This window comes from Ursus maritimus, unplaced genomic scaffold (assembly GCF_017311325.1).
Source record: "Ursus maritimus isolate PB19 unplaced genomic scaffold, ASM1731132v1 scaffold_8, whole genome shotgun sequence".
Lineage (NCBI taxonomy): Eukaryota > Metazoa > Chordata > Mammalia > Carnivora > Ursidae > Ursus > Ursus maritimus.
The window spans coordinates 78,019,667-78,046,557 of NW_024426996.1; the positions used below are offsets into that span (position 1 = coordinate 78,019,667).

General features: G+C 50.4%; 1 protein-coding gene across 7 annotated transcripts in view; it reads left to right on the forward strand.

The window, feature by feature from the left end:
* TBC1D14 (TBC1 domain family member 14) overlaps positions 1–26,891 on the forward strand; it is a 99,007-nt gene that overhangs the window by 50,561 nt on the left and 21,555 nt on the right. For 6 of the 7 annotated variants that reach the window (XR_005833377.1, XM_040624849.1, XM_040624850.1 and 3 more), the window contains 4 exons: positions 18,082–18,200; positions 20,158–20,240; positions 21,444–21,561; positions 23,517–23,623. Coding sequence is in view for 6 of the 7 variants with exons in the window: in XM_040624849.1 (XP_040480783.1) it covers positions 18,082–18,200; positions 20,158–20,240; positions 21,444–21,561; positions 23,517–23,623 (427 nt within the window). In the remaining variant the exon portion in view is untranslated. Of the gene's footprint in view, positions 1–11,350; positions 11,407–18,081; positions 18,201–20,157; positions 20,241–21,443; positions 21,562–23,516; positions 23,624–26,891 lie in introns of those variants that run through there. The other variant, XM_040624853.1, reaches the window with a different exon arrangement.

The following is a 26,891-nucleotide window of genomic DNA, read 5'->3' on the forward strand; positions in this document are numbered from 1 at the left end:
AATAACATCTGACTGCATCCTAAATCTTACAAAAGATCTAAACCTACAGATTTGGGGAGAGGGGGCTCAGTGAGCTCCAGATGGAGGAAGCCACAGAGGCCCATGCCCAGACACCTCATAATCCAACTGCTGAAAATAAAGACAAAAAGTATCTTACAAGCAGCCGGAGAAAACGCATTATTTATTGGGGGACAACAATTTGAATGACTGATTTTTCGCATCAGAAACCTATTTATAAAGTACTGGAAGAAAAGAACCATCAGTCCCAAATTCTGTGTCGGGCGCAAATACCCTGCAGGGGTGAAGGCGAAATACTGCGCCCTCGGATGAAGGAGAAGTCGGGGAGTTTGTTGCCGGCAGATCTAACTAAGTGAGTTGCTAAAGGAAGTTTTTCAGATGGAAGGGTCATTACACCTGAAGGAGACTTGGAACGTTTGGAAGGAAGAGGAGAACCGTGAGGGTCTAGTTAGGTACAATAGACCCCTATTCTCTTAGTGAGCTCTTTAAAACATGTTCAATTGATAGCAAAGACTGGAACGTCGTCTGGGTTTTCAGTGTCTGTAGATGTCACATAAAGGGATGGTGGTAAGAGTGTAAAAAAATTAAATATGCATTATAATCCCTAGACCAACTGCCAAATTATATAAAGAGAGAGTAAAACACAGCAAATCAAAACGAAATTCTAAGTTCAAAAAATGAAATCAAGGAAAGAAATAGAGGAAGGAAAAACATAAAACAGACAAGATAATAAACTGAAACATATCAGTAATTATATTAATATAAATGGTCTGAACACACCAGTTGTGTGTCTGAGTGTCTAATCCTGACAGATCATCAGAATGGGTGAAAAAATTAAAAAGACCCAAATATTTGTCATCTAAAAGAAGCTCACTTCATATGAAAATGTGTAGGTTGAAATGAAAGGATGGGAAAAGATATACCATGAAAACACTAATCAGAACAAAGATGGAGTAGATAGAGTAGCATAAGAAAAAGATTTCGGAGCAAGGGACGTTCCCAGGAGTGAGGAGGGACGTTACCAATGAAGACAGAATGACTCTGAACGTGTGTGCACCCCCACACCCACAGGAGCTGCAGCATGCATGAGGCAGAGACAGGCAGAAACAGGTGTACGTACAGTTATTACCGGAATGTCGACTGTAGACAGTGAGCCATAGACCACTGACAGAATCAGCCAGGACACAGAAGGACTGACCATCGGCCGGCTGGACTGACTGGCGTTTGGAGAACACTCCGGGCTCCCATGAGAGCACAGCACGCATTCTTGACAACGTGCATGCCACATTTACCAAGATAGACCATAACCTGTGTTATAAAAGAAACCGTGAAGTTGAAAGGATTAAAATGCTACAAAATAGGTTCTCTGACCACAGTGGAATTAGATCATAAAGCCGTGACACAAAGATAGCAAGAACTTTCCCCAGAACTTGGAAATGAAATAAGTAACACACTTCTGAATAAATCATGGGACAATGAGGAGGTCACAAAGAAAGTTAGAAAATATTTTGGACTGAACGAAAATAGAACATACCGAAATTTGTGGGCTATAATGCTTAGAAGGAAATTTATAGCATTAAAATGCTTCTATTAGAAAAGAACAAAGGTCTCCAATCAATAATCTGATTTTCTACTTTACCATAAAAGAAGCAAATAAACCCAAAGCAAACCAAATGGGGGAAATAATAAACATAAGGGCAGAAATCAATGAAACTAAAAATGAAAAAATAATAGTGAAACCAAAAGCTAGTTCTTTGAAATGATGAAGAAAATTGATCAAACTCTAGCAAAACTGACAAAAAGAGAGACGAACCAAGTTATCAATAAGACGAGTGAAAAAGGGGTTACCACCACAGACCCTGCAGAAATTAAAATGATAATGAGGATGTCATGAATAACTCCACATTCATAAGTTTGATAATTTAGATGAAATGCTCCATTTCTTTGAAAATTACAAATCACCAAAACTCATCCAAGATGAATAGATGACCTGAATTATCCCCTAATTATTAAAGAAATGGAAATCTCCAAGCCCAGGGAGTGTCATTGGTGAGTTCTGCCAGTATTTAAAGAAAAATAACAGCAATTTTAGAGGAGACACTAGCCCCTGACGCATTTTATGAGGCTTGTATTACCTCAATACCAAAACCAGACAAGTGCAGTACAAAAAAAAGCCAATCGCAGACCACTATCCCTTATGAAGACACACGTAATCCCCAATAGAGTATTAGCAAGTCGAATCCACTAGTACTTAAAAGAAAAAACAAGGCGATACACCACAACTAAGTGGCATTTTGGCCAGGAATGCAAGGCTGGTTTAGCATTTGAAAATCAGTTGGTGTAACCCCCCATGTTGAAAATCTTGGGTGAGTCTCAGGTATTATCTGAGTGTAGGAATCTAGTCTCAAAAAGTTGACAGGCTATACGATTCCATATATGTGACGCGCCGGAAAAGACAGAGCTGTAGTGCCAGGGATGGCGTAGGGTGTGAGGGGCAGGGAGGAGGTTTGGGGGGTGGGAGAACGGCTCTGCACCTTGGTTGTGATGGTGGTGGCTGGAAGAAGGTCGTAGAACTTTCTGTTCTGTGGTGAAGGTGGCTGTTAAAAGTCGTAGAACTATGTACATCAAAAAAGCTATTTTAATGTAAAAAAATAACAATGAATCCATCAGGGCACCTTTGACCCATGTTTCCATTTCTAGGGATTCATCCTAGAGATGAATCAGCATGTAAGTAAAATGATGGCTGCTAAGGGTATTGATTGCAGCACCGAAGGGTGGAAGCAAGCTAAATGCCTGGCAGTAGGGAGTTGGTTAAATCCCTAAGTGCAATAAAGTGCAGATCTTAAAAAAGCCAAGTGAATAACCATTCTGTGAGTGTGCTCTACATGTATAAAGATACATGCATATCTTTGTAGATGCAGAGACTCTATCTGGCAAGTCACTTACACAACTGATCATGATAGAATTGCTTGGGAGAGGGGGATGAACTGGGTATGTGGGAGATAGGGAGGAGGGCGACCTACTGTCCCTGTATACCCTTCCATACCTTTTAAATTTTGTTCTGTGTGCATGTCTACTCTAAAAAAGATATTTTTTGAAGATTTTATTTATTTATTTATTTATTTATTTATTTATTTATTTATTTATGAGAGAGAGCACGCATGTGCACAGAAGCAGGGAGAGGGGCAGAAGCAGAGGGAGAAGCAGGCTCCCCACCGAGCAAGAGCCCGATGCGGGGCTCGATCCCAGGACCCCGGGATCATGACCCGAGCTGAAGGCAGATGCTCAACCAACTGAGCCACCCAGGCGTCCCAGTCTAAAAAATATTTAAAAAAAATTTTTTTAAAGATTTTATTTATTTATGTGACAGAGAGACAGCCAGCGAGAGAGGGAACACAGCAGGGGGAGTGGGAGAGGAAGAAGCAGGCTCCCAGCGGAGGAGTCCGATGTGGGACTCGATCCCGGAACGCCGGGATCACGCCCTGAGCTGAAGGCAGACGCTTAACGACTGCGCTACCCAGGCGCCCCCCAGTCTAAAAAATATTTTTAAAAACTGTGCACAGGGGCACCTGCCTGACTGGCTCTGTTGGTGGAGCAGGCAACTCTTGATCTTGAGGTTGTACGTTCGAGCCCTATGTTGGGTGTAGAGATTACTTAAAAATTTAAAAATCTTTTTAAAAAAAGAAACAGTTAAAACAATATAAAAAATGTGTGTGGAATGATAGAGAAACAATTTGAGGAGTTTGGGGCACAGGATAGCAAGATGAAGCCAAAGGTGAACGGATGTCCCAAAATACGACCCAGGAGGTCTCATGTAACTCCAGAGGCACACTACAGATTTGACACTGAGCTTCCCAGTGGCCAGAGCAAAGAGGGATACGTTAAACAGCTGTGGCAATCCCTTGTCGGAAGCTGAACCTGTTCTAGAAGTTTGGGCTTGTCGAAGTGCTAGGTGGCATGTTTGTACGCAACAGGGACCTTTTGGTGGAGTCTCAGGAGATGATCACACAGAGTGTCCAGTTCCCCTTAATTTGGGCTTTTGGAGAAGTGGTAGGTTAATTATTTGTCAAACTTGTACATGATGCCTTTCTGGACAAGAAGGGAGAGAGGAAGTGATGGGAAGTTTCTGTAGGGGAAATGGCAAGGTCATTGAATATGACCTCTGTGTTTATTCTTTGGGTAGATTGTCTCCCACTGTTGTGGTAATGGTTAATTTATTCTGAGAAGTATAGCTCTTGTACTTCAAGTGCCTTTCAATGATATAAACTGAAATTCCAGCACATAGTGCCTCTTATGGTTTGCTTATTTTCCTAATGTGAAAGTGATAAATTCCCCGTCGGTCTGCCCATGTGGCTCCCAGGAAGAGAGAGGGATTTGGGAACAGGAGCCCATGTGTTAGTTCTCCTGCAGATCTTCCCGGGGGCCTCTCACAGGGCAGGGGTCAGAGGTCTGGGGTTTGGGAAGGCAGGGAGACCACGAGAGGACTCTGACTCAGGGGCCGAGTCTGGTCTTGGTTCTGCCGTCCACAGTCAGTTGTGTGGCCCTGGGCCAGCGACTGCCTGCCCGAACTTGTTCCCCACTCTGCAAAGATCACGTGCAGCTTGCCCGTGCTTGAGGGGCCAAGTAGGATGAAAGCACTCCCGGGGCAGTAGATGGTGTCCAGTGGGAGCTCAGTAAAGGTCAGTGGCTCCTCCTGTTCTGGTCTAAGCTCATGGCTACACCTTCGTTCTCATGGGTGGATTAAAAACAAACAAACAAAAAAACCCAGCTTTGCTGCAGGAATGTTCAGTGTGGTTTGGAAATTGCAGTTCACTAAATCGGCCTTGGATTCCATCTGAAATGGCTTAAAAGAAATTTTTTTTTTCCAAATTATAAAAATAACTCATGAAAAAAGACCCAAATGATCCATGTAGGTAGGGTAAGTCAGGAATGCCCTCTTCACCCCGGGACTTCCCAGCCCCTCCTGGTGGGAGTCTCTGACAGGTTAGTACCCACCCTCCCAGAGTACGTACATGCGCGTTTCATCCACGTAAGTACAGTTGTTACAGAATCACAGGCCGTGTGAGTTGTGCACGTTCTCTGTGGTATGCACACGCCAGTTCCTCAGGAAACTGGAACGAATAAACAGCAAAGTTGCGGTAGGCTGTGCTGAGCCAGAGAGCGCCGCCCGTGTTCTGAAGCCGGTTTCCCACCGACCGTGGGCTCTGGCAGTGGCGTCTGCCGTCTGGGGGCCCATCCTGTCCCTGGAACCAGGAAGATGCATTTCATGGTACCAGCTGAACAGAGGAGGCTTCCTAGGAAGACCCAGACGGATGGCCCTTGGGAGCTTTCAAGTGCTTTTGCCTTTCTCTGGACAGTTAGTGTGCCGACACGAAAACAGTGACAGCTGAAGAACATCGCTCTTCTGTTGATCTAATTCCCAGTGGAAGACAGATTTTCAAGTATTTTGTAATCTTTCAAACACTGTTGGAGCAGCTGGGGAGACACTTCCTTTGACTTCTTCCGGTGGCCTTGGGGCCCAGGTCTGGCTGGCTTGTCTTATGCGTCCAGGGTAGGGTGCAGGGCCCAGTGCACAGTAGGCCGCCCCAGGAGGCCTCAACCGCAGGCGCAGGGGCGGGAGGTTTTCCTTTCGCCCCTTCTAGGTTCTTTGGCCCGTCTAACAATGAAACAGACAGAAGACAGATTAACAGGAGAAAAACTGATTTTGTATGTATGGGAGACTCGAAGTGACCAAGCAGGCAGCTTCTATACCTTTTAGACAAAGAAACGGTAAAATTGTGAAGAATCGACAAGGTGAGGGGGTCTGGACTTGGGGGAGTAAATCAGTGACGACGTAGTAAGGTTTGCTTACACAGCCTTCTTGGCCCTGAATTCCCTGTGTCTGGTGGCAAGGACGCCTCTGTCCCTCCTGGTGCGGGAAGGGTACCTTTCACACGGGAGACTTATTCCTGCTTTCAGGGGGCAGAGGACGGTCACTGTGTCCTCGCACTTGCTGTCTGTCGAGAAACTCTAATTCAGAACGGTCCGTGTGCCAAAGTGGCGTGTTTGGGGCGGCGTATTCTGCGCTCCTTCATGGACGGCTGCGTAGGACTCTGAGAAACCTCAGATCGGAGGAGAGTGAGGCACCTTCCACACCTCCCTGTAAGTTACTGTCTGACTGGAACTCAGAGTGTTACTTTTAAAAAACATCTCGTCAGCGATGACGTGGAAGCACTTTGGATGGGGCCTTTGCATCGGCACTAGAACCTGCCAGTGGCGTTCCCGGAAGTAATCGGCAGGTGCCGCGCTTGTGCCGGGTCTCACGCCTGGGTCTGACTGTGACTGTGGCTTTAGGCCCGTGAAGGGAGTGCCGGTGAAGGGAACCGAATTCTTAGTTCAGAGGCAGCCCATCAGAGAAGTTGGCAGTTAAGAGGCTCTGGAGTCAGACGGCCTGGGTTCAGATCCTGCCCTGCCACCTACCATCTGCTGTTTATCCGAGGAGGCCACTCAGAGCCTCAGGTGCTGTGTTTGGGGACAAAGAAGTAGGGGAGGGGGCCTCAGGCATTGCCTGTGTTAGCGTCCCAGGGCCGCTGTAACAGCGCAACAAACTTGGGGGCTGAGAACAGCAGACATTTATTCTCCTGCAGCTTTGGAGGTCAGAAGTCCAAAATGCATCTTCCAGGCTACGATTGAGGTGTTGGCCAGGCTGGTCTTTCTAGAGGCTCTAGGGGGAAACTCTTCTTTCCCTTCCAGCTTCTGGAGGCCAGTGGCATTCTGTGGTGTGTGGCCGCCTTACTCCAACCTCTGTCTCCGTGGGCTTTCCCTTCCGTCCTCACATCCTCCTCTGTGTCCCCCTTTCAAGGATACCTGTGGTTATTTTGGGCCCACACAGATAATCCGGGACAGTCTCGCCATCTCAAGGTCCATAACCTTAATCATACCCGCAGAGCCCGTTCTGCCATAGCAGGTAGTGTTCAGAGGTGCTGGGGAGTCCAGCCCTGCTTTATGTGGGGGCCATAGCTCAGCCTAACACCGTCCCTACCTCGTTGATCGTTAGGACTGAAGGAGACTCACTGGGTCTCAGCTCAGTGCTCCCTCTGAGATGGTGTTCGGAGAGCTCTTCCCTGCCCTCCCTGTCTGAATGACCTCCCAGCACAACCCCTTCGGTCATCGCAGTCACAGGACTCTGCTGTGTCCCATCTTAAGTTCTTGCCCAGTTGTTCTTTGCTGCCTGCCTCTCAACCCCGGCTGGACTGCACACTCTGAGAGCAAGGTCTACTGCTCGTTTGCTCAACCCTTGCTTCGTCTCCAGGGCCTGGAGCAGTGCCAAGATTTAGTGGGTAGTTAATACATATCTGTTAAGTGGATGAATGAGTGTCAAAATTCAAAACATACCACTTTGTAGGCATTTTTCTTCCTATTTTTATGACAACATAGGCATTTTCCCATATCCTTAAATATTCTTCCACGATCTCATTTTTACTCACTAAGTAGTGGCCTCCTGCGTAACGTGATTTACTTAACCAATCCCCAGGCCTGGGAAGTTGTTCCTTCGGTAACCTTTGATCCTTGCGAGATCCAGCAGTCTTGAGCAAGGTTGGGTTTGTCAGCGTCTCTGCTGCGATGCTGCATTGAACATAGGATCAGTCTTACCTCCTTGACCTCAAAGGGTGAAGTCAACGATGTTTTAGATTAATTAAATAAGCCAAGCCGCTGTGCTGGTGGAGATCCAGGAAGCCTGGGAATGAGCTCTGGTTAGCGCCGAAAACGTCGGGAGGAAGAGTTCTTGAGGTGGATGAAGGTGAATATGAGATCTGAAGCCACACTGAGATGGGGAAAAGGCTCTGTTAACCACAGATTTTTGCTTTAAGTTTCAAAATTTAGTAAAAGTTAACCTTTAAGTTAACCTAATCACATGGTATGATATATAGTTAAAACTTTGTAAGTGGTCCTCAATTCTAAAATAATGCACTAGAAACCTGTTAAAGTAACTTGCCGGCTCCAATCTGCCAGAAGAGATGTGTTTTGGTAAGCATATCTTAATGCATATTTAACACATGCTTAACACGTATCTCGCTCATATTTAAATTTGGTGAGACTGTGGGCTGAGGTTGGCTGATTTCTAAAGTGTATGCGGCCCTAGGTGTTGTACAAGGCATGGAGAGCTGAGAACCCCCTCGTCTGTGAGAAAGGAGCTATACAGGTTTAGCCCCCTCTGGCTCCAGGAACTGCTTCCAGAAAGCCAGCAGTAAGTCTGCAGGCTGGTCAGCTGCCTCCTGGGGCTCTGGAAATCTGGGAGGTTTCTCGGGCGCCGCTGTAGTAGAGCAGTTGTCTGCTTGCTGGGCTCTGAGTGAGGCAGGGCAGGGACTGTGTCTGTCTTTGCTCCTCCTGCTGAGCACCAGAAGTGCATGGGTGGAGGGATGGATGACGGGAGGGAGGGAAGGGAAACGACTGATGACACAGGTGCTCCGTGTCTCCTCTGTACCATGTATTTTGTTTGCTTTCAGTGGTGAAGAGACCACCAGAGCCCCCGCTCTTAGAAGTTTTGTGGTCCCCTGAGGGAAATACATTTTTTTTTTAAGGTTTTATTTATTTGAGACAGAGAGAGAGCACAAGCAGTGGGAGAGGCAGAGGCAGAGGGAGAGGGAGAAGCAGGCTCCTGCTGAGCTGGGACCGTGACATGGGGCTCGATCCCAGGACCTGGAGATCGTAACCTGAGCTGAAGGCAGATGCTTAACCATCTGAGGGACCCCGGCGCCCCTAGGGAAATACATCTGCAATAAACCTGTAATTACAAGTTTGATTAGTGCTGTGAGCACACGGAAGCTGATGCTGGAGAGGATGACGGGGCCTTGTTCTGGCTCCGGCAGGCAGGCAGGGGATGCTTCTGTGCCGGTGGCTGTTTATGACGAGATCTGAAGGATGTCACCAGCCATCACAGAGTCGCTGTCACTTGTGAAGACAAACTCAAGACCTACAGAAGGGTTCCAGGAATAATTCAGTAAGCACACCGTATATGCTGTGCTGAGATGGAACAATTGTTGACATTAAGATTGATTTTATCGTGCCTCTATTTTTTAAAAATGGAATCCTTTGAAAGTAAATTGCAGGTATCGTGACATCTTATCCCTAAATACGTCAGCATACAGGTCTTCAGAGTGGGCATTCTCGTACATCAGTGTGAGGCAGTTATCCCACCCCGGGGGAATGAATACCATTTGACCATGACCATGTTCACGATCAGACCACGTTCTGTTTCTCCCCAGTGGCACCAGACTGTTCTTTATGAACCAGAATGCAGTCAGGCTTGTGTATTGTCCTTAGTTATTTGTCCCTTTATTCTCTTGGTATAAAACAGTTATTCTGCCAGTTTTTTGTGACATTTACCTTTCCTTCCTTCCTCCCTTCCTCCCTTCCTTCCTTTCTCTCTTTCTTTCTCGGACCATGGGTCAAAGATTCATTTAACATATTGAGAAGTTGAGTGGGATGGTAAAATTGATTGTAAGGGCATTTGAGGAACTGGATAGGTATTTATTGGCATAAAAACAAGAAAAGAATTAGAATAAGATTGTTAGGTTAGATTTAAACCAACAGACTGGTGGGGACAAGAAAATACAACCTCTGGAGTTGTTTTTTTCCATTGGACATCAATGTACAAACTAGTGTGTCTATCACATTTTCTGGCCTCTAATAAAGTAATAAATAGCACGGACACATCCTCCTGGAGGACTGAATAAACTTCTGGTGGATGTGTTAAAAGGTATGAATTGAAAGGACACCCCACCCCTCAATGTTTTGTCTCCCAAATTCTGAGTAATTTCTCTAAAGGCTTTCCCTAGCCCTTCCATCCAGAATCAACCTCTCCTCCTTTATCCTTCTATTACTTTTTGAAACAGCTTTATTGAAGTATAATTACCATAAAATTCCTAATTTTCCATGTTCAGTGATTTTTAGGAAATTTATGCAGTTGTGCAACTATCAGCACACTCAAGTATTAGGATGCTTTCCTCACCCCAGAAAGTTCCCTAGGCCTGTTGGCAGTGGGTCTCCACTTCCTCCTCAAGCTCCAGGCAAACACTAATTTGCTTTCTCTCTAGAGATTTGCCTTTTAAATAAATTTCATGGAAACGGAGTCTTGCAGATTCTCTTTGGTGGGGGTCTTTCACTTCCGGTCATGTTTTGGGGTTCGCCTGCATAGTAGCTTGTGTCCACAGTGCCTTTCTATCCATCCGGTGTCTGCAGTTAATGTGCATTCACGTTATGAATATTTGCATCAAGTCTCTGCGGACAAACGTTTTATTTTTCTTGGGCAGGTTCCCAGGGTGTGGTCGGTTTAGTGACCTGTGTGTCGCACTGCCTTCAGAGCTGGCCGCACCTGCCAGAGGCCGATGGCAACTCCAGCTTCTGCACACACTCCCCCTTCCTCCTCCTCCTCCTCTGTCTTGGAGTACGGTCGGGTGGCTGGCATAGGCTTCTTCCAAGGGAAGAAGTTTCTGGAGGCGATTTGGGAATGCTGTTCTCCAGAAAATCAGCTGGGGAAAGCCTGGTCCTCCTGGTCCTCCTAGTCCTCCTATTCCGGGGACTTGGAATTTACATCCCGGGGGAGCCTTGCGTTGTCTCAGACTGAGTTTGCTCGGCCCTTGGACGTTGGACCCACGGGCTGCCCGGAGAGAATTTTGTCCCTGCGCAGATGTTAACGATTGGTGTAAATCGAGGTATACTTTACAAACAGTGGAATGCTCTCATCTGAAACGCACTGCGCGGTTGGCTTCGAGGAGGGCGTGCGGAGATGTCCGCGGTGTCACCGCACCCGCATTCTAGCGCCCCTTCCAGCCAGCCCCCCGGGAGCAGTCGTTAGGCCTCTGTCAGGGTGGGTTTGGGTGGAACGCATCTCACTGCCGAAGAAAGATGAGCAACCGTGTAGAGCATAAACATTGCTCACAGCCCGTGTCCCAGAGCTCAGTCGTGTGAACACTCTGTGTAGCTCCTTTGGTCATACGTGGTTCTCACTTAAAGAGCGCTACGGAGCAGAGCTTTGCCGCGAGTTGGGTGTCCCGCCGCTTGCTCTGTGGAGCGTGCATTTCCCAGCGCTGCTGCTGAGCCGGGGACGCGGCAGAAGCCGTTCCTCCGAGCGAGCCTCCCGGCGTGGGGCGTGCACCCGGTGGGGGGCGGAGGGAGCCGGGAGCCCGCCCCGCCCCTCCGCCCGCGAGCCAGGCCTGACGCGCCGACACGGAGCGCGCGATCGAATCGGCGGCGCGACATCTGCGCGCCACTGAGCGGTCTGCCGCCCCCGCCCCCGCCCGCCGAGCCGCCGCCGAGCCGCCGCCCGAGGTCCCCGGAGCCGCCCGCCGGAGCCCGCCCGGGCATGGAGCCGCCGGCCGCGCGCCCCTGAGCCCGGCGGCGTTCATGGTGAGTGCGGCCGGCCCGGGCGCCTGCATGGGTGCGTGTGTGTGTTGCACACGACTGCTCCAGTGAGCCGAAGCTTGCACGCGGCCGCTGTGCTCCCCGTGCGCCTCCCTGCAGGCTTTGTGTGTGCGGTTCGGCGAGATTTTCTCCCGGGAGTCGGCATCAGTGGGGGCAAGCCGTCGCGACCTCATTGTTGTCATCCCGCAGGGGACTGCAGTTCTGATCCGGGCCAGGCCCGGCACCCCTCTCCCGGGCCAGGGGGGCCTGGCCGGTGATCTGGGGGAGGCCTTTGTGCAGGGAGCAGGGGGGTGGGCCACCTGCACCCCGTTTGGTCAGATGGCAGCAGTGGTCAGGCTTGGTAGAACCCACAGTTCATCTTCAGCACATTGCATTCCCCAGACCGCCTATTAACTTCTGTGTTCTGCGTGTTTTGTGAGGAGCACCACAATTAGAAGAGGTTCCCGGCAGTTGCTTTCCCAAATGCCATTTCCGGTAAGGTGGAGAATGCTCTCTGGGAACAGCCCTGCCGGGGAGCAGCCTGGGAGGTTCTCAGGGGGCCTTCTTACTGTGAGGTCAGGCCGCGGTGACCACCAGGATGGTCTCCTGGAAGGCTGAGCACTTGGGAGACCTGGACAGGCCATTCTTCCCAGCCGAAAATGTCCAAACACACCAGAGCCCCTCTGCCCCAGAACTGCGTGTTACCGATGGTAAAGTGTGAAACCAGCTGTGGCCTTCCAGGCACTTCACTGTTGTGTGGTTTTCCCCATGGCCCTGTTGAGTACCCCTCCTAGTGGGAAATACTGAGAAGGGTAATTTTTTAGTAACATGACAATGGAAGTAATTCCCAGCCATTTTCTGGGTACCTGCAGTGGCTGCCTTACAGTCATCCATTCTCACTCACAGGAAGGGCGAGGGAATGCTGTCAAGGTCACGCTGCTGCTGGTCCTTGAGGAGGTTTGAGGTTGAGACCCAGGCCTGCTGCCGCCCTGGCGCTTCCCTGCAGGCTGCCTGGGCCTCTGCCTGTGCAGGTGTGGTGCAGTGCACAGTGGCTCAGGTGGGTCGTCTGGGGGCCACGTGTGATGACGCACCATGCTTTGTTGCCCACGTACTTCCGGCACTAGCTGTCTTGTCGGGAAAGGCTCATCTTGCCACTGTATACAGTTGAGTCAAGGACTGAAGCACAGGTCTTGGCTGATGGCCTGTTCTCTGTTGACTGAGTCGTCCAGGAGTCTTCCAGGCATTTCCGGCCGCACTCTGCCAGCGCTGTGGCTAGCGTTGACGACCCCTCCTGCCATCCTGCCAGGAATGCTGTCTTTCCATTGTTTGAGAAGCTTGATCTTTTCTTTGGCCTTTTAAATGTCTGTCGAGGCCATCTTTTGTTTTTCCTTTTTAGTGGCAAGTTAGACACTTACTTCAGGAGTCTGTCACCCTTATCCTCGCCCTCAGCGCTGTTCACATCAGACACAGGACGTGGATCCTGCCATGGGGTGCATCTCACGGGCTCGCCATGCATCTCACAGTGTACTTTCCAGCTCTGCTCCAGGTTCAGCTCCGCTGTCTCGGGGCTTGTTCCAGCAGCTCAAGGCAGCTTGCTGTTGGGACTTTGATTCAGCGTCATTCCCCACGTAGCGCGCTCACCCTGACCCACACATGAGCCTGCTCGCGTGTGTCTCTTGGCTGCTGCTTGTGCCATCAGGATGCCACTCCTGCATCCTGCCCAGATCTTGCCTGTCCTCTGTCCACTGTTGGGGAACATTTTATGAGATGCTGTAGACATCCAGTCCTCAAGGCTTGCTCTCTTGTGGCATGTTTCATGATCTGCTCTCATGGGCTCTGCTGGCATCTTACTGCCCCTCCCAGAGCCCTTCAAGTCTCAGGTCTGGATCTCCTCAAGTGCCCTGTGTGGTCCCTTCACAGATGAGGTCCCTTGTCCTTTTTCTCCTGCCTGCTAAATGTGTTTTGCTCACGGTCCCTACGTGGAGTTGGGACCCTGCTCCGCTGTCCTGGCTTTTTCCCTGACCCTTTGCTGGGTCATCAGATCACCCCTCAGCTCAGCCCCTGGTTCGGTGGGGCAGGCTTGTTTGCTGCTCTTGCGGGTGTTGGTCTGGTTTTCCCAGCAGGATACGTGGTCAAGTCCTCAGGCCAGGGACTGTGAGCTACTATGCTGACAAATGAGTGGCCTGTAAACTTTTTTGACCCCCACCCCACCTTAGACAATTTAAGTTGAGACTCTGGTCGCAGATGTGACTAGGTATAGAACTGAAGGAAACTGTCCTTACTATGTGGACTCTGCATTTTCTAAAATTGTTTGATTTTGAAGAAAACGTTGCCATGACTGCTTAAACTGATTTATCGCTGGGACTTTGAGGAGCCCTTTTGTCCATCCCCTCTGGGGCTGGGCGGGATGGTTTGTACTGAGCGGCCTGCAGGCTTGTCGACACTTGACCCCGTAAGGGTCCCAAGAAGAGAAGAAACTCTGTGAGGATAGATTGGCCTGAGGCTGATCGTGGCACACAGAAGGGGCTTAGGTTTTGGTGGCAGCCCTGGAACGTGCCTCGCCTCACCTCCTTCCAGGAGGCTTCACAGTTGATGCCTTTCCAGAGATGAGGAAGCAGGCCGAGTGAGGAGCGAGAGGCCTTGCCCCCAGTCAGAGCCAGGCTTACAGTTCACTGTTTGCTTCCAGAGACCTGGCTCTTACCCCATCACATGTCACCCCTAACGCAGATAAGTCACGGCAGAAAGTCGTTTCTCCAGGGATGTTTTATTTGCAGCCCTCCCCCCTCATCCCCTCAAAGGATCCTTAGAGTGAACAGTTGTCTTTTTCTTCTTCTTCTTCTTTTTTTTTTCTGATTGAACATGATCTTATTGCTTGAGTGCGTAGACAAATTCATGCAACCAGGGCAGAGACTGTGGGTGACTCGTATTTCCAGCTGAGGGGAGGGGACTCGCTTGGTCTTATGAATATCGAGCCAACCAGTAAACAGGGTTCTGGGTCAGAATGAGCTGGAATTAGCATCCTTACCCTTTCTGTTCCTCTCAGGATGCTTTCAAACAGCAACAGCTTTCTTAATTAAATGGTAGGGATCCTCAGGAAGATGGGGGGCAAGTCCTTTGGACTTCAGAGTTCTCCCGGTTCTCTTTGCCTGTCACAGAACGCACTTGGGCAAGGCCACGTGAGCCCCCGGAATCACACCAGATCCTGAGGGAGTCAGGCCCTCCTCGGCCAGTGTGTACCTGTTCCTTCGTATCCTCAGCCAGGTGGGGACGCTGGGCAGTGAGGCAGGGCCGACGGGGTCGGGCCCTTCTCGTGAGCGGGCGTGCGGCCTGTGGTGGTGATGGTGGAAGAGGGAAGAGGGCTGTGAGTCCTTTATGGTTTCTAAAGTCGTTTTGTCTCATTGGGAAAATGAACTGTTGACACCTCCGTGTGAACGTCTGGAAGAACTAGGTGTGGAGCCAGGCCTGTGACTGTTTCCAAGGCCGTTTATACCTGCAGTGCTGTTGGAGTTCTGGAAAGGCTTTCCCTGCGATTTCAAGTTTGGGCAGGACAGGCCGCCTCTTTTTTTTCTTTTTAAATCATGCAGTGCTCTGTGTGATTAAAACAGGAGTATTTGCCTTACATCTGCCCTTAATTCAGTATTACAGGTTTCTGTCATGGTTGAAAGCTTTCTTTAGACAGAATGTGAATGAATTACTTCTGCATCCCATCTGTGAGCGGCTCTCATGCATTCTGGAGAGTGCTGGGAAGTGTGGCTGCAGAGCCCAGTGCTTGGCTTCTGATCCCCACTCCTGCGCTCCCCGCTGGGCCAGTCCCTGCCCTCTCTGGGCCTGTGACCTGTGACATGGGGACAGAGGCAGCTCCTGGCACAGAGGGCTGGCGGGAAGGGGAAGTTAGGCTGACTCGTGTGTGTCAAGTCCCCCGCCAGGCGTCGGGCTCGTTCGCGGCACTGTTTGCGCTTGTCGCAGACCTTCTGAGTGTTCACTGGAGAGATCTGATGTTTTTTGGTTATGAATCAAGGCATTTGGTTAATTTTACTCCTTTTTGTATTTGTGCTGTTTGCAGACTTTGCAGAGCTCCTTGATTATTTGGCCCTAGAGCTTGCATGCTTGCTTGCCTTTTTTCTTTATACGCTTGTTTCAGGTCTGACGGTAATGGCATTCGGCAACCAGGGCTACGCTTTATCAAGAACTTCCTGTGCACCGAGCCTCTCCCTGTTCCTTGGATGGTCCCCTCTGGTTGGTACGGCTTCCATTCCCCTTCTGCACATGTGGACATGAAGCTCAGGGATTCTAAGTACGTGTTTTGCTCGAGGTCACAGTTGGTTCTTGGTGGATCTGAATTTGCTCCCATACCCATCTGGCTCCAGGGGCCACACTTCACCCGTGTGGGACTGGGCCTCTTTTCCCTCTAAAACTGCACACCTGTTTGAGTGTATTCACAAAGAGATTGGCTGGTGCTGAGTGGCGGAGTGGCCAACCCCAGCCCCTTGCTGGCTGCGTACTTGGGGGTAAGTCACTTCACCCTGAGCTGCCCTATCTGTAAAATGGGGTGAGACTTGCCATGGAGATTGTTACGGAGATAGAAGGAGACGGTGTGTGTAAAGCACACGAAAGCAAATGGAAATGGGTGTCTGCATTCTGGGACATTTAGCTTGGGGCTCGTCCTCTCTGGCCTTGGCGTCTAGTTCCCTAGGCCAAGGGCAGCAGACGAGCAGCCCCTTACGGGGCATATTCATCCCTAATTCTTGTTCAAATGCAACATGCCTCAGAATCTTTCTCAACACACAGCTTTTGGCAGATTGTTTATAAAATCCAACACTTAGACATCCTGGTGCTAGATGTGAAGCTTCCGGTGGCTTGATGCCGTGTTAAGTCACAGCTGAGTGCCCAAAACAGTGTGTGCTCAGATGTTGACTCGATGACAAACAGAGGCTGTTTTCTCAGTTTAGGGTAAGTAGAAGTCATTTTAGTATTTTAATGGAACCGTTTTAAGTCCGCGTAGACCGCGACGGCGTCTAATCTCATACATCCAGATGCACAGAAACTGCCCCCCCCCCACCTGCTTCTTGTGCACCCCTTCTCACAGCCTGTGTGAGGAAATAAATACGCCTTTCTTTTTAGAAGCTTCTATAGGCTCTTCTGGCTGAGAGAATAACTGCTGGCCAAATAATGTTACTAGTAACACTCCCCTGGCAGCGAGTGTCCACTAATTCATTTAGCAATTAATTGCTTTCCACTCATGGTATTGCTTCTGTTGTTATCTGGAATGGTTATTTAAATCTTGGGTTAACTATTCATTTGCTTGACCTGTCTCGCCAATTAGATTGTCTTCTCTTAAGCGGGAGGGTCCTGAGAGCCTCGTCTATAATAGGCAATAAGAAAGTATTGGTTCTTTTTTTCTTTTTGGCAGAGGGCTAACCGTGTGTACACACACACACACGCACACACACACGCACACACATGCTGTTTCAGAAGCTAGGCTCTTTGGTGCCAACTTGCTTGACTCTCCTGAACTCTTCTGGTCGGGCATTTGGAATGTGGGTCACCAGGTGTGACCAGGCTTTTGTGGCTGCAGTCCATGGGACACATTAGTTACCCAGTGCTAGTGAGGAGGCTCGGGGCACAAATATTTATGTAACAACTTGCAGTGATGGCTTCATACAAAGGTGTTAAAAAATTTTTTTTATGCTTCTCCTTTTAAGAATGAAATGGCATTTGCAACAAGTGGATGGACCTGGAGCCTGGAGTGTGTTCTGCTAAGTGAAATAAATCAGACCGAGAAAGGCAAATACCATCTGATTTCACATATATGTGGAATGTAAAAAACAAAGCAAAAGAATAAACAAAAAGCAGAATCAGACCCACAAATACAGAGAACACACTGATGGTTGCCAGAGGAGAGCTGGGGGCGAAGGGACTAAATGGGTGAAGGGTAGAGGGAGACACAGGCTTCCAGGTACAGACTAAGTCGTGGGAACAAAAGGCCTGGCACAGGGAACACCGTCAGTGATGGTGTAAGAGCGTTCACGGTGCCGGGTGGCAGCCACACTCGTGGTGGGCACAGGTCACACAGAGAAGCTGAGTCACTGTGTCCACACCTCAAACTAAGGTAACGTCGTGCCATCTGTACTTCAATAAAAAAAATATATCTATGAAAAGAAACTTTTAATCATCTCTGCAAAAACTGTTTAAACTTTTCCTCATTTCAGAAACTATTTGAAGGGCTAACAAAAATACATAAAATGCCATGACATAAAAGGAATAGAGTTTGAAATTTTGGTTGGAGGTGGGTATATGAGATGAAGCCCACTGGGTCAGATGAACGCTAGAGTGAGCCTCCCAGTGGCCCCTGCAATAACGAGTACAAGCCGACATTGTCCAGAAGCCAGAAAACACCTCTTATATAACCGGAGAACCACAGAAAGCCTGAGGTGGGGCTGCTGGGATGGTGGTCCTCAGTGACCCCCCTCCCCCGCCCCAGCAGCAGGGGAGGCCGCAGTCTTCACTGCAGAGCTCTGCAACCCCTTTAGTTGGCAGTGTTTCCTTCTGAAAAGGAAATAGTTTCAATGTGCTATCCTGACTTAAAAGACTTCATTACAAAACAGCTTTCTTGCACTCAGAGGGGCTTCATGATATCAGAACTGGGCAGGCCCAGAGTTATCCCTTGTTTCTTTGTCCCAGGAATATGAAGACAAGGCTGGACGACCTAGCAAGCCACCCTCTCCTAAGCAGAATGTGAGGAAGAATCTCGATTTCGAGCCACTGTCCACCACCGCACTCATCCTGGAAGACAGACCAGCGTGAGTCTTAAAAAGAATCTCTGGAAAGTTTGCTCAAGTAGATAAGTTCAATTTGCTGATGACCTTTGTGTTAGAAAAGAGCTCGGGTCACCAGAGGGAAGAAGAGTAAATCCTAGCACATGTTAAAATCCTCAGTTCCTCTTTATTCCCTATGTTAACATGTGTTCAATAATAGTAAAATAATAGTAATAATAAACTGATTTGCAAAACCATCCTTTAACACAGAAGTTTTGACCAAGGTTTTCCATTCAGGTGGTTTTTCATTTTAATTTAGCATTTAGAAATACTTAAGTAGCCACTGTAAATTATGGGCTGGTTCCTAACGGCAAGAAACACAGGCAAGTGTCCTGCAAAGGGGGTGTTGCGGGGGCATCACAGCCTCTTAGGGGACTGTCGGTGCGTGGGCTGAGTGATCTTACCAGGCCCGCCTCTCCCCGGACCCCTAGTGTCCATCGGTGGAGGAGATGGGCTTTGATGACTGGTTTACACATCACGTTTGGAGGCATCAGTGGGGTAAAGGGACTGCTGTGTTGTCCCAGGCCACGCATTGTTTCTCTCTGAGTATGGAGCTTCCATGAGCACTGTGTTTGAATAGAAAGATCCCACAGCTTTGAAAAGAGGGACAAAGAGAGCTTGTTAAAACAGTGGTTCCTTAGGTCCCTGCCCACCCTGAAATTTAAAACTGATGAAATGTAAAGAAGAGGGGCGCCTGGTTGGCTCAGTCATTAAGCGTCTGCCTTCAGCTTAGGTCATGATCCCAGCGTTCTGGGATCGAGCCCCTCATCGGGCTCCCTGCTAGGCGGGAAGCCAGCTTCTCTCTCTCCCACTCCCCCTGTTTGTGTTCCCTCTCTCGCTGCCTCTCTCTCTGTCACATAAATAAATTAAAAAAAAAAAAATCTAAAGAAGAAATGGGTTGTCTTCCCTTTTTTTTTTTTTTTAAGATTTTATTTCTTTATTTAGAGAGCGCACACATGTGAGTGGGGGAAGAGAAGGGGAGAGAGAATCCCAAGCGGACTCCATGCCAAGCGTGGAGCCCGATGTGGGGCTCGTTCTCATGACCCCAAGATCATGACCTTGAGCTGAAATCAAGAGTCGGACACCTAACTAACAGAGCCACCCAGAAATGGGTCTTCTGATGTGAATTCTTGGTCCTTGGGAATTGCGGGTGTGTGGTGAATGGGGAGAGAGTCCCTGCAGTGCAGGATTAAGAAGGTGGGTAGGGACTCCGAAAGAGCCCACTGGGGACCACCCTCCCAGCGCTGTCAGAAACAGGGCCTGTGGGAGGAGGCGCCGTGCCCTCCGGCAGAAAGGCAGGCGGTCATTCAGAAGATGCCAGAAGGGGGGCTGCGCCGTGTGAGGAGCTCAGCGGCCTGGCCTGCCGCCTCCCGGTTGTCGAGTGCCCGCAGACTCACCAGCACGCTTCGGAAAGAGCCTGTGCGTTTGAGGTTTTTACCCAGGGTTGAAGTTGCATACTCCATTTGGGGGCTCAGAGCTGTGATGCACATTTGTATATAAGAGAAACAAAACAGGTGAGCCGGTAGCTGAGACATGAAGCTCACGCCCTTGAGAAGCCGGCCGGGGAGCGGACGCTTGCCCTTGGGGTCCCTGCCCCACCGTAACTGGGACAGCTGTGCGTGTGCTGCATCCGCTCCCCGTCGCTCTGGAGACTGAGGTGAGAGATACCAGAAGACGAAGTGTTTATGGAACTATGGGCAGTCGTTCCGTTCTTTCTACTAATCTTTGTACTTCAGATTTTTCTAAATAAGGAGCTTGTTTTACTTCTGTAGGCAAATATTTTTAGTTTATGAAATTGCTGTGTCTTGGGTCATCTTAACAAATGCAGTTTTTTGATATTTTGAGTTTTTCATTTTTTTTAGTAAATAATTCTTCAAGTTTTGTTTTTCAAAGACTTTTATTTGACGTTTATAATGGTGAAAATCCTCTATTTTCTATCAAGAAATCTCCCAGCGAAGCCAGCCGAAGAAGCCCAGAAGCACAGGCAGCAGTACGAAGAAATGGTGGTCCAGGCCAAGAAACGAGGTAACGCGGTGCGCACGTGTTGCGTCTGTAGGCCACCGCGGGATGCCGTGTCTTCCTGGAGATTTTCTTTGTACCTCTTTGGAGCCTTAGAACCTGAACTTGGCGAATGCCTAAATATTGTGAAATTTATAATTTTCCATCAAAAGCGTATGTTCCTACTATCTGTTGTTCCTGGTAGCTTTCTTCAAGGTGGTAACACTTCGAATTTACCCAAGAAAAGAGACCACTTAGGACAGAAGTGCTAGGCTGGGGAAATTGTCAGCCCGTGGTGATGGGCAAACTTCCTCCCCTCTCTGGGCCCCGCTTTCCTCATCTACAAGAAGATGTGACTGGATTTGAATTTGGTAAAATCTGTGCAGCACTTAAAATCCCTAGGACGCCAGCGTGTTTAGGAAGCATACGTAATAAACCCAGCGTGGCCCATCCCACTGTTAACTCCGCGTAAACAGGCAGGGCATTCTGACACCTGCTACAGCGTGGACAGACCTTGAGGGCATTTCGCTCAGCGAAATAAGCTACCCAGAGGACACACACCGTGTGATTTTACTGACATGAAGCCCCCAGAACAGTGAGGACTGTAGAGCTGGAGAGTAGGGTGGCGAGCCCCTTCAGTCGGGGAAGGTGAGAACGTTCTGGGTGGTGCTGACGGCTGCACAACTGTGTGAACACGTACTCGGTGCCACTGGTTGTGCCCTTAGAATGGTTAGCATGCCACGTTTTGTTTTAGGTGTCTTACCCCAGTGAAAAAGTACTGAAGGCCTGTGTAGATGAAGATGTGTGGTATTTCTCAGAGTTGCTCCTCACACGCTGGGACTTGTGCCTGAGCTGTGGGCGGTGAGGCTAGAGGTTCAGTTGGGAAGGGGACGGGCAGGGGGCACAGGGGGTGTCTGGTGGTTGGCAGTGTTCTGGGTTTGGCTGGGGGGTGGTTTCGTGGGTTTCTGTCTTGTGCTAGTTGAACCGTGTTCTTAACTGTGTACTCTGCTGTGCGTTCTGCTGAAAAGCTTGCCGAGAGGAGGACAAGGCCTAAGCATTCTGCGCCCCGTGAGGCCTGAAACGGGTGTTGGGAGGGAAGCTTCACGGCCCCACTTCGGTGGAGTTCTCTGGGTGGTTTTGCAGCATGACTCTGAGCAGAGTCACCCCACGTGAGAGCAGCGGGCGTCCGTTAACAGGCGCTCTCTCCTTGCTTGTGATCGTGGTGTGCAGAGCTGAAGGAGGCCCAGCGGAGGAGAAGGCAGCTGGAGGAGAGGTGCCGACTGGAGGAGAGCATTGGCAATGCCGTCCTTACCTGGAACAACGAGATTTTGCCTAACTGGGAAACAATGTAAGCTGTGGTGTGGTGGGCACTGCTGACAGCCAGGCGTTTCCCTCTAGAATCTACCGCTAGCAGTGGTGTTAACTGCAGCTCCCATCACAGCCTTGGGTGAATTTACCCCCTACGTTTACGTGGCGTGGGGTCTCCCTCCCCACCTCGGTTCAGCCCTGCCATTCCTTAACTGGACGCCGTGACAGCCCGCTTCAGACCCCCAGATTGTCTTTGCTCAGTAGCCTGAGGGATCTTCTAAAGCCCAGGTCTGTGTTCCCCCCAGTGTAGGATGCCCGTGGCTTCCTGCTACTCTGTATACGATTTGAATTACTTTGCTTAGCTGATGGGATCTTTTGTGAGATAACCCACCCCTTCCTCTCTGGGCTCACCTTCCAGCTCTCCTTCCTCGATGACCCCTCTCCTTATGGAGCCTCAGGACCTTTGCATGTTCCATCCCCTCTGCTTAGAAGTCTCTTGCCCTATAACCCCTCATCCAGCTAACTCTTCGTCCTTTAAAGCTCAGACTTCCTGGCGGAAGACTTTCCTGCCCAGGTGACTGTGGTACCCAGAGCCCTGGGTACACCCCATGCATCTGCTCCAGTGTATGTTGTTCTCTGTCTGAGGATGGGGATCAGGTCTTGGATAACACCCCCAATGGCCGGTACCCAGCAGAGTCTGGCAGCTGCTGTCGTCTTACAGCCAAGAGGCAGCTGTAGATCTTTTCTTCCTGTACGTTCAGATGGGGAAGGGAAGCGTGTGGACAGCTGTCCCAGTCCCAGGGCCACGCGCAGAGGCGGGTTGCTCCTTCTGGGCCTCAGCCTGTTCGCGGGCACTGCCAGGGAGCGTGGTTGCGAGTCTCCCTTCAGGCTTATCCCTTTCCACTTGAACCGGATGTCAGGATGTTGGGGACTTGCTTCTGGCACTTGCCTGGGTGTTACTCGCTCTCGCTCAGCCCTGCTGAGGCTGCCTGCTAGGAAAACAAGCTATTCCCCGAGCCCACTTTTCTAGGCAGTGTCTTTAATAGGCTGAACACTCTCAGGAAATACTTTTCTCAAAGGGGACCTAGTAACAGGATGGAGATGATGCTCAACCCCTGGGCTGTCTCCCTGTGTGGCTGCGGAACCCCCCCCCCCAGTGCCTCCTGCCCTTACTGGTGCTTGATAAGATCTCAACGCGTGCACTCACACAGCAGCCCCCATTTAGCGCACCTGCCGGGCGCCTCTCTGCTCTGTCCCACTTGACCTTCACAGTGCCCTTCCAGGGGAGGGTTTCAGCAGCTGGATGGCAGAGAGGAGAAGTAATCTGCCCTGGGTTCCGCGGGCAAGGGTGGAATCGGGATGCAGACCTGGTTTCTGTCGCAGCAGCCCACGGTCTACCCGCTGCGCTGCGTTGAGAAGCACCAGGGGACCCCTGGCACCTTTACGTTTGTCCCGGGTGTTGGCGGTGCGTGTGCATCGTGGCCCGCAGACCTCCACAACTGCGTGGTTCAGCGTTCTGAGTTAGCCGCGTCTCCTCTGCCGCTGGGGCTGGGCAGCTCACTACCCGAGTGACTGGCCTGTGTGCGTAGTGCGGTGGCCGGCTGCTGGGCTCTCGGGGCTCACCGCAGCTCCGCAGCACTGCCCCCCTGGCACCCTGCGCCATGCCCAGCTGTCTGCGGTTCCTGCAGCGGCCCGGCTACTTCTTGTTCCGTGCCTTCTGCTCAGAAAGGCCTTCCCGTCCTTTACCTGCTTCAGCTGCTGCCGGTCACTCGGGATTCAGCTCCAGAACAGCGCCCTCCCTGCTCACGCATTGTCCCTGTCACAGTCGTTGTTGACCTCCTGGCCTCTGGAACGCTGGGCTGCAGCTCCCTGAGGGGAGGGGCTGTGCATGCGACTCTGTACCCCCGCTCTTCTGGTCCGGGGCTGGGCACCCAGGTGGCCGATGTTTCTTCATTGAGAACAAACTCGTAAATCCATGCTTCCGTTTTTGTCCAGGTGGTGCTCTAGAAAAGTTCGAGATCTGTGGTGGCAGGGAATCCCTCCCAGTGTGAGAGGCAAAGTCTGGAGCTTAGCCATCGGCAACGAGTTAAACATCACCCATGGTGAGTAACTTGCCTGATCCTAGGCCTGGAGAGCGTACCCTCTGCCCCGGCCACCTTCCACCCCCAGTCCTCTGGCTTCTCCTGTCCCCTTTGCCCCAAGAGGAAGAAAGGCAGCCATCGCCATGTCTTCTGAGAGGCCCGGTGACTGTGTCCTCCAGGAGGGAGAGACGGCAGGGAGGCCGGGTCACTCCTACGTGCTTCAGTGAGCTGGTGGTTCCGAGCAGATGCCTACCTTCTTCCTGATAACTGTCCTCTTCCCTGGCTAGACAAGGTGGCACGTACAGGTTTCAAAGCAGCGGTGGGCTGGGTTCTCTGAGTGCTGTGGGAAGCAAGCGTCGATGGGGGCGTGACAGTGGAAGGGAGGCGCGTGTTCTGTCCGCGGAGGCGCCCTGGGTGGGGTACTGTTGGGGTGTTTTTGCAGCATTTTGTCCCAGGCAGCTTATATATGAGCACCTTAGAAGGACAGCTGCCGTGCCAGGCCTGGGGTCCCTGAGTCCTGGTAGCCGAAGGCCAGAGGGGAGGTAGAGACGTGCAGTCCGCTTTCTTCGGGCTCTTTGTCTCGCCGGATGCCCCTTGCGGCGTGCGGATGATCGTCCCCCAGCAGCCTGCGCCCCGAACTGGCTTCCTGCTCCGTGCCCAGCACCCCACGAGGCTGCGCGTCCAGAGGGAGGTGGACACTTTCCTCCCTGGCTGCAGGCTCGGCTCTGAGGCAGGAGCCTCTCCTGCTGTCCTTTGTGTTCGTGCCCAGCGAGTGCTTGTGCGGTTGATGGTGGCACTTTTCACCCCGTGGAGACATTCGAGTGGAAAACAAATTGATTTATATCTTCTCTATGTAGCTAGGGTTCATATTTTTTTTTATCTTAGAAGATTTGGATCGTATCCCACGGAGATAGCCTTGTCCAGGCAGGCGTTCTCCGTCTTGAGTGAGGTCAGCGGGCCGTGTGGATGGTTACTGGTTTCTGTTTCTAGTGACCTCCTCCAGGCTCCATTTCTGGCTCATTTTAGCTTTTTTACCTGAGAGGATCGTATGTAACGTTTAACTTGTAGGAATTGTTTGTAGAGGTTTGGAGAAATTGCTGAGTATTTACCTCAGTCCTTGTTCTTGAAAATTTTCTAAACTCTATCAACAGCTGAACATAGTGCAGAGTCCTCGTGTGTGTGTGTGTGTGTGTGTGTCTGTGTGTGTGTCTGTGTGTGTGTGTAACTGTGTGTGAGTGTGTGTGTGGTTCTCATTGATGCCTGGGTTGATTTTAGGGAAGTTAGAATCTTCTGTGGACCTTATCAGAGTAGATGGGGCTAAACAGCTAGTTAATCAATTATGTATCTTGAAAGTTTGTCTAAATGCTGATACTGGTTCATTTTGTTTCATTGCATCTTTCTCGCGATTGGCTGCCTGGTGTCCATTGCTGCCCCCAAACCACGTGCCCTGGATGCTGCGGTCCCACCTGTCCTGCTCTCCGCTCTGTCACCTGGGCCTGGCCCAGCTCTCTGCACATGGCAGGCTCTCAAGGAGTATTCGTTGAATGAATGCGTGCCACCTTCTTGGGTTCTCCTTAATCTCAGTGTTACTGAGTAGTTAAGCCAATTTAAGAACGCAGATAATCGTGAATTCTGGTTGTTGAGGCCTGGCATTGCACTCGGTTCTTTACTCACATATCTTCTCTAACATCGACAACCCTCCTGAGAAGGTTAGGGACCGTGTGGTGCGTGCTGGAGTCAGGATTCTCTTCTACCCCTGGCTGAGTCGGAACCCTGCGTTCCAACTTGGAAAGCCCTGGACATGTGCTCTTTAAGGTTGTGCTTGTGAGATTGGAAACTTCTAGGAAGTCAGTGTCGTACTATTATTAAACCTTCACTCTTAGGGAAGTCGGCTTTGGGCTTTGAACCTGGGTCTGGGAGGAAGGTGTGTTGCTGTCCCCCTCATCGCTGCAGACACGGCGGTAAAGCCACAGATGTACTTTTAGGGCTCCGACACTGACTCATTCTGCCCTGAGGCTGTGGGCGTCTGTGCTTGAACCGTCACATACCTCTTCTGGCACGTGGTTCCCAGGGGTCAGGGGCCATGCAGTGGTTTCCTTCCGTCTTCTGCTAAAATGATTAAAGCCAAGCCCACCTCCTGGAAAACCGCGAGCAGGCAGGTTCCCCAGACCCTCCCATCTGGGGATAATAGTGTGAAGTTACATTTCATAGTTGTACCCTCTTCTGCCCTGACCGACCAGCATGCAGTGAGTCAGATCGTTAACAAGGCCGGATACAGGTTATTAGTCAAGGTTTCACTTGCTGGGTCACAATACTGTTAATACAACTTGGCTTATATTTTAATAAACAGCACACACTGGAAGACAGAGGTGCTCTGCTTTGTTTTCCAAAACTAATGGTGGGAAAAATAAAGTGACAGAAATTCTCTGGGGAGCTGCAGTTAAAGTCTCAGTGATCCCCGGATGTGGATGAGGGACCCGGGGCTGGGGTGAGCGGCCCGGGGAGCCTGCGAGGCCTCTGCGGGTAGAGCCCTCACTTTGGTTCCTTCAGGAACGGGGCGTGGATATACCTGCAGAGGGCTGTCTGTGATAGCAAAATCTGTGAGCCCGAGATACTATTTCACTGTTCCTAAGCTGCTCAAAGAGCAGATTTACTGAAAAAGAAAGTTGTAAGGATGGGAAGATTTGGAGCCTGCCGTATGGGGGCTCATTCTGGGAATCGGCTGCCAGCAAGAGTCCTGGTGTCGCCAAGCCTCTGGCCATCGTGCTCGGCCCCTCCCCGCTTCCGCAGCGCGACGAGGAAGGCGGGGCCGTGGCGGTGGCAGCCACGTCTGGTCTTCAGCCGAAACCACATGGGTTTCTGCTGGTCTCTGCTTCCCTCCGTCGGTCAGATGTTCGTGGATTGTATTGATGGGTGTCAGTCCAGAGCCATGTGCTCTGGGCGCGTAAGTGAGTGAGAGACCTTTGTGGTCTCACCCCTGACGAGCTCTCAGTCCAGTAGAGGCAGTAAACTCAGAAACAAGTCCGAACAGAAGCGTCGTAGGGGCGGGTTGTGTAATTTAAGTACATACCCAGCATTGTGGTAATATTTTGTGAATTCTTCCTTAATACCTGGTGATGTCTTTAGGCAGCAGGAGGACCTTCAGGCCGCGCTGGGGGGAATTGTGTGTGTGGGCCCCTAAGTGCGCGGTCTGAGGTTGAACTGTAAGTATTGGGATGAGGCGATCGTGTGCTCTCTGCGTCTTTTGAGGACACATACTCCCATGTGCCGTGATACTTACCCTGAGACT